The 8,025-nt window shown below is 39.3% G+C and overlaps 1 protein-coding gene across 1 annotated transcript in view; it reads left to right on the top strand.

Annotated features, from left to right (window-relative positions):
• The window catches only part of LOC135622034 (putative disease resistance protein RGA3), a 3,202-nt gene extending 2,161 nt beyond the window's left edge, over positions 1-1,041 (top strand). Inside the window, exon 2 of the mRNA XM_065123664.1 lies at positions 1-1,041. This exon is cut by the window's left edge and continues 1,403 nt beyond it. Within this exon, the coding sequence (XP_064979736.1) occupies positions 1-1,041 (1,041 nt within the window).
• Positions 1,042-8,025: the final 6,984 nt, after the last annotated feature.

An 8,025-nucleotide genomic window follows, 5' to 3' on the forward strand; every position in this document is an offset into this window, starting at 1 on the left:
TCTGTGCTCACAAGCATGTCCATGCTTAGGGAACTGACATTAGGATGGACGATGTCCGTAGATCCGTGCAGCAGCGAAGATCAGATCCAAAGAGCGGAGAAGTTATTCGACCAGCTCTCTCCTCCATCAAGCCCGCAAAAGCTGTCGATCGAAGGGTTTCCTGGTCGACGATTTCCGAGCTGGATGATGTCAAAGACGACTCCAACGGGTGATTCTTTGCCCAACCTGAAATTCTTATCTATTTGGAATCTTCCATCATGTGTGGAGCTCCCTCCGGTGAGCCGATTCCCCCAGCTCAAATGGTTTGATGTTAACCGAGCGAAAGCAATCAAAACTATCGGCCCTGAATTCCTCGGTCTGGGAGAAGCAGGAGGAGAACCCACGCGTCGCAAGCTTGAACATCTGAAATTCAAAGACATGCCCAACTGGGAACAATGGGAGGAGGAGAAGGTCGATGGTGATGACGGCGGACGAGCCCTGAGGCTGCTGAGGCTACTTCCTAATCTAAAATCTTGTTCGCTTGAAAACTGTCCCAAGCTGAGAGCTCTGCCAGATGTCCTACGCCATGCTCCCAACTTAGAAAGACTCGTCATCCGGAACAATCATTTCATCGGGGAAATTGATGATCTCCCATTCTTGGCGGATATGCTCTTAGTCGTACAAATGGAGATGCTGCAAAGGATATCCAACCTCCCCTCAGTCGAGGGGTTGAATATTCTTCACTGCCCACGATTGGAGTACGTGGAGAATCTGAACATACTGCAACACCTGTGTCTTCTATGTCCACCGGAAACCGAGCACCTTCCCAAGTGGCTACCGGAACTGATCGAGCGACATCGAAGTGCACCTTCCGCTCGCCGGAGCTTCAAAAAATTTGAGCTCTACTGTGGCTTGCCACTACTCAGCAGCTGCCTCAAGGGGGAGCCAAATTGGCACATCATTCAACAGATTCCGGAGGTCAGAATTCAAACCTATGACGAGAGGAATTTCTTATATGCAAAGGATCATGACATCTATGAAACAAATGTGGGTTCAGAATGAGCAGATTCAGCTTCCTCGATCGTAAGTCGTGTGCCTCTCTTTCTGCCTTCGGTTGCTTGTAGCTGCTGCATATTATGCCGTGGTCTTCGTACCCACTCTCTCCTTCCTTGCAGGATCAATCGATAATTATTTGTGGTGGGCGTTTTATCAATAATTTGTAGGGGAGAGTGATCGAGTTTGAATGCTTCCTTCTATCATATTCGACAGTTGTTATCTATGTGCAATCTTATTACAATTCGAGAACAATTTTTATTTTCTTGCATTATTGTTATAATTATGAAAACATTATGATATACATGATATAATTACAAAAACAACTGGATTATAAATGTGCTGCTCGACTCTTAAGGCAGCCGCCTGTTGCAACTGAAGAAATGAGATAACGAAGAAAAACACAATGCAATTAGTATCATATGAAGTCTATTTATATTTGGTACGTTTAATCACATGAATTATCTAAGGTATCGACTATTCTTACTATTAATTACTATCATGCTACATGCAACTCCAAGGATTATAAATGTCGACTGACTTTTAACGATCAACAGTCTAAATCATAAATTTAATGTGTTAGGCTAAACCTACAAATTAAAGTTGAAGTGGGTTGTAGACATTAAGCTATTTGCACAAGGGCTGTAGACATATGGAAAACATATCAATTGGTCCAACCTGTGTGATAATAGTCGAGATCTTCCTTCGTAACAATCTTAACGATAGTCAAAATCTTTTAAATTATACGAGAAAATATCATAAATTTGTTGAGGAAAATCTGTTAGAAAAATTCTCCGTCTACCATATATAAATAAGGTGTATTGTTTCAAATTCAATGATCATCTTCCTCGGTATTTTATTTCTAACATGGTATCAGAGCATTTCTTCCTAGACAACTCTCTCATGTGGATGTAGGCAGTTCTGTTGAAGCCTTCTTCCACGAAGTGTCCATTGCTTAGCTGGGTGTCGGTGTGGAAGCCGGAAGGACGACAGGTGCTTCCTCCGCTGCATCTTCCTCCCCTTCCGGCCCTTCTTATTAGTTTGGTATGTCTCATATAGTCTCACATCGGGAAAATCAAGCTTGTTATCTCCTATTGCAACTATAAATAAGGGCTTGAGTTTTGAAGCCAAATGCACCATAAGAAAAACATAATTGTTTGATTTGGGTTTTAAATCCACGCTTAGTTAAAATAGTTTGGGCTTTTCTTATTTAGTAGTTTCAAGTGTTTTATGGCCTAGGAATATTTTTCTAAGACATTTGTATTTGTCCCTTTTATAGTAGAGTTTTGCTCCTCCTCCGTGGACGTAGGTCAATTGACTGAACCACGTAAATCTAGTATTCTTGTCTCTTTTATTTTTTTACTTTATTGTCTTTATTGGGTTACCAAATTACCCTTTGGTAAATTTTCCAGGGCCAGCTCTAACAAACTGGTATCAGACCCTGATTTCGGGATCTTTTGGCAATGATGACAATAACAAAGATAATTGTCAAGAAATTCGACAGAAATGTCAACTTCGACATGTGGCAACTCAAGATGGAGGTCATTCTAGTTCAAGACGGAGTTGATTTGGCACTATAGGGAGCTGAGAACATTTCAGATGATATGTCAAAGAAAGTTCTTGCGGGTATGGATAAGAAGGCTCGATCAAGCATTATTCTAATTGTTGAATCTCGTATTTTGATGATGAAACAAATTGATATGTGTTTATAATTTTAATCTACATTTTGAGTGATGCAGGATGCTTCGATCAAGATGAGATAATTAAAGCAGGAAGAATCATGTCGTGTCGGAGGAAAACATGCCAGAAGATTAGATGTCGGACCAGTGGATCGGTCGACTTATCAACTGAAGGCTTCGGATCATGGATTCGGGCATCGGGCCAAGAAGGGTGGATATTGCACCAAGGATATCAGAGTTGCGGAGTCAACTGGTCGATTGGGTAATAGGCCGTAAGAGAGGACGATGCACCGAAGAATCGAACGAAGCGTCGAGGGACCAATGACATGCCGGACAACTTGATTAATGCTTAGTATTAATTGTCTAGATCAAAGTATGTTTTTACATATGTAGGATTAACTACGATAGCAAGGCATGAAGCAAAATGAAGTCCTAGAGTCAAGGGCGCGACTTTGTTGAGAGTTCGAGAGTTCATCGGAAGTTCTGGAGGAACCAGCGAGAAGTCTCGGAGCTTACTAGAGAAGCTAATCGGAACTCGCCAAGAAGAATGTCGTGAAGCCCAAGAGATTGCTAGGAGTCTGCCATAACATTATTGAGAGATCGTCGGAAGTTCACCGAAAGATAACCGGAAGCTCACCGGAAGAATAGACATAGGGACTTGTTTAGCTTAACAAATGTCTTAGGATTTCGTAAGTAACATGTAATTGGGCATGGATTTGGGTCAACCCAATTAGGGGCCAACTAGGTGTTAGGATTAAGAGCACTAAGAGGGGGGGTGAATTAGTGCAGCGGAAAAGTTTCTGCGATTAAAATCGAAAGCTGCGTTCGAACGCCAAAAACGATTTTGATGTAAAATCCGATTCTAAGACTACTTTAGCTTAAGATTAAGCGAGGTGAAGTTAAAGTAGATCTACAGAGGCAGTTTGCAGTTTATGATAAAAATCAGAATGCAAGCGCAAACTGAAATCCGACGTTCGTACGATAAAACCGATTTACGTCTAAACGTCAACTTTGAAGATACTGAACTTTGAGATATGTTTTGTAAACGCACAGAAGTCAGTTTGCAGTTATAATTGGAGTCAAAACGTAAACGTAAACTGAAATATAATGATCATATGAAAACGTCGATTTACGTCTAAACGCAGATTCGGAAAGTTCTAAACTTAAAAACTCGTTCATAAAAGCGCAGAAGGCAGTAGCTATTTAGGAGGTTTGCAGTAAAGATAAAATGCTCAAAAGTAAATGCAAACCGAGATTTAGAGTGGTTCGGTCAATCTTGACCTACTCCACTTTTGGCTTCCTCCACCGACGAGGTCACCAACGTCAACTAGAGGCCTTCCTTCAATAGGCGAAGGCCAACTGCCCTTTTACAGTTTCACTCCTTTTGACGGGCTCAGGAGACAACCCTTATAGGACTTTTCTCTCCTCTCTTTACAACTCAAAACTTGAAGAACAGAAAGAGGAGAACTTTTGGCCTTTACAACAATTTTGAGCTCTTAAGAATCATAGAAAAGATCAAGATTTTGGTGTATATCTCTATTCTTTCTGTGCTGAATGGGTGGGGTATTTATAGGCCCCAACCTAGTTTAAATTTGGAGCTCAAAACGATCAAATCTCAGAATTTCGGGATCAGGCGGTTGCACCTCTTGACTAGAGAGGTTACACCGCCTGGCAGAGCTCGAAGACTGAGCCTAGGCGGTTGCACCTCTCTGTCAGGGGCGGTTGTACCGCCTGAGTCTAGCTCGGAGACTGAGCCCCAGGCGGTGCCACCTCTTGACTGAGGCGGTTGCACCTCCTGCTAGAGCTCGAAGACCGAGCTCAGGCGGTGCTACCTCTTTGTCAAGGGAGGTTGCACCGCCCAGTCTCGCTCGGAGACTGAGCCCAGGTGGTGCCACCTCCTGGCTGGGGCGGTTGCACCACCCAGTATCCCTGGGAGACTTAGCCCAGGCGGTGCTACCTCCTGGCTTGGGCGGTTGCACCTCCTGGTGCAATAAGGGTCCGAATGGGTAGCTCCATTTGGTCCAATTTCGGTTTTTCAGGGGCCCAATTGCCCCAAGATTAAGCTAATGGGATCACCTCCCATTTCCAACTTAATCCATGTGCTAACTACGATTAATTCTAAGACAATTTCTGCAGCTTGCTTTAGTGCGTCAATCGCTTCTTCCGGCGAGTTTCCGGCGAACTTCCGTCGATCATCCGATGAACTCTCGGTGATGCTCCTGCAGACTTCCGGCAAACTCCTGGACTTTGCGACGATCCACTTGGCGAGTTCCGACGAGCTTCTGGACTTCTCGGATCTATTCCCGCAGAACCTCCGACGACTGTTCGAACTTCCGTCGAACTCTCGAACTCCCAACGTGATCATTGACTTGACTCCGGTGCAACTCCTGTTGCTTGTCTAACTTCTATCGTAGTTAATCCTGCACACTTAAAACAAAACTTCGATCGAGACAATTAATCCTAAGCAATTAACCAAGTTGTCCGGTCATGTCATTGGTCCATCGACGCTTCGTCCGATTCTTCGGCGCATCGTCCTCTCCTATAGCCTATTGCCCAATCAGCCAGTTGACTCCGCAACTCCAATATCCTTGGCACAATACCCGCTCTTCTTGGCCCGATGCCCGAGTCCACGACCCGAAGCCTTCTGTCGATACGTCGACCGATCCACCAGCCCGACGTCTAATCTTCTGACATGTTCCTCCGGCACAACATGATTTTTCTGCTTTAATTGTCTCATTCTAATCGAAGCATCCCGCGTCACTCAAAACGCAGATTAAATCATAAACATATATCAAGTGGTTTCATCATCAAAATACGAGATTCAACAATCTCCCCCTTTTTGATGATGACAACTACTTGATGACGGAGTTAAACTTAACTCCCGGAGTTTAAACAAACTCTCCCTATCAATATGCCATTATTGATAGAACCTTGAATTCAAACTGAATTCAAGTCATTGCAATATTCATCATGAATACTTGCAACACGTCATCATGAACTTATGCATAAACTTATGCATAACATGTCATATCATCAACATACTTCTCCCCCTTTGTCATCAACAAAAAGGAGAAGTACTACAATCAAGTGTTTGTGATATCGGTTCAACTCATTGCATGAAAAACATAATATCAAGTTTTATCACCATGCAATCTTGGAGCTAGAAAATTTAGCAAGTGTTACATAATGCTTAGAACATTCAAGCTATCAAGTGTTAGATATGCAAGTTTTATAGCATACAAGATAGCACTTTTGGTAATGTCCAAGATAGCAAGTTCTACATCGTGCAAGCTAGCAATATTGAGATGTTCAAGAAAGTAACTCTTGCTTCTTGAGATATGCAAATTTGTCAAGTTTTGCTAGATGTGCAAGTTAGCATTTTTGCTTCTTGAGATAGGCAAGATAGCACATTTACTTCTTTTGAGATAGCAAGATTTTGCTTATCTTTAGACCACAAACTAGCAATTTTTACGATATACAAGTTTCACAATATATAAGCTAGCAATAATTTCGAAAGAAAATGCAAGATAGTTTTCTTGTGTAAGCTCTTGCTTCCTATTGCAATGTGCAAATTGCATGTTTTGCTTCTTGAGATACTCAAGATAGTGATGTTCAAGAAGTCAATTTTTACTTCTTGAAATAAGCAAGTTAGCAATCTTTGCTACTTAAGATAGGCAAGCTAGCAATCAAGTTTTGTCATCTTCTTGACTTGTGCAAGCTAGCTATCTCCCCCTTTGTCATTGTCAAAAAGAAGGGAAGAATACAGTTTTATAGTTCTTTTTCCTTTTACAATAATTTCAAAATCATGACAAAGGATGAATAATCAAGTCATGAATGTCAAGACAATTTTTTATCATGAATATTTTATCATTGCATGTATCGTTATCATAGGTTGAAGTATTACATGCATAATTTCATATCACCATTCATAATTACATTAATGTTTCAATATAGCAATTTCTTCTCAAGATGTGTAACTTAGCACTCATAGCATTTTAAATCATGATTTATATCATATGCAATACATCACATCATAATTAGAAAGCACAAGTATTGCATGCATAATTGCACATCATAAATGTTTTATATCATGATGGTATCAATTTTGTCAAATTATATCCTACCATGCATGATCAAAACTTCTCCTAATTTTATCATTGAAAACAAGAAGGAAGTAGGGGGAAGAGCATAAATTGTTAAATATTTCAATCATTTCAAGGCATTTATATCATATATCAAGTTATGATTCGTGATTCATCATAAAGCAAGTTAGTTTTCAATCATCACATAAGGCATTTAAGGAATTTTTGAAACATAGGAGAATGATTAATTTAAGCATACAATGTTTTAATCCAATTCAAATCATGAATATCAATGCTTTCATACTGTGAGTATCAATTCATGAATATCACAAGATATTATTTGTGACTTCAATTTTGCAAGATCAAGATTATGATTTAGATAAAACTTATTTAAATCAAATCATTAACTTGAAATTCATAATCAAGTCATTAAAATTAATTTCGAGATTCACAAAATATCATGAAATCATTAATCTCGATCATATGGGAAAAGCATTTTTTAAGAGATTCTTTTTCATCTTAGCATGCCTTAGTCTTTATATGCCAAATTAAGATAAGCATGAAAGTTCAAGACATAAGGCAAAGAAATCTTGTATTATGAAATATATGATATCAAGGCTCATGATTCATTTGAAAAGATATAGTACAAAGAGCAACTTGAAACATTCTTATCAAGATCACATTTTAAAATATTCCAAGTTTCAAGATATCAATATGACACTTTATTGAATTCTAAGAAATCAAAAGACAAGTTGAATTTCATTTGAAGAACTCCTTTTTGATAAATGTAGGGAGCATAATGAACGATCTTGATTTATAAAGAGCTTCATGTTATAATTATCAAGATCATGATTTTAATAATTATTCTCTTTAGCAAAGAATCACAAAAGCACGTTATTTTTGCATAAGAAATCTCATTGTATTATGATTTATAAATTCTTTTTCTGCACATGAATCATAGGAGATATGTATGTGAAACAAATCTTTGCAAGCAAAAACACTATCATTCATATTTTAAGATGAAATTTATAAGCAGGAATCATTTCATCAAATCCATTTTAGAAAAATACTTTTCATAAGTGTATGAGAAAATCTGATTGTTAGGATACCAATTGTTAAGTGAATCTGAAAATGAAATTAACACTTTCATACATTCGGACAAGATTTTGCTATAGATTTTCAAGTTCAATCATGAAGATAAAACATGCTCATGATCATAAAAATTTATGTAT

This window comes from Musa acuminata, chromosome BXJ2-9 (genome assembly GCF_036884655.1).
Source record: "Musa acuminata AAA Group cultivar baxijiao chromosome BXJ2-9, Cavendish_Baxijiao_AAA, whole genome shotgun sequence".
Lineage (NCBI taxonomy): Eukaryota > Viridiplantae > Streptophyta > Magnoliopsida > Zingiberales > Musaceae > Musa > Musa acuminata.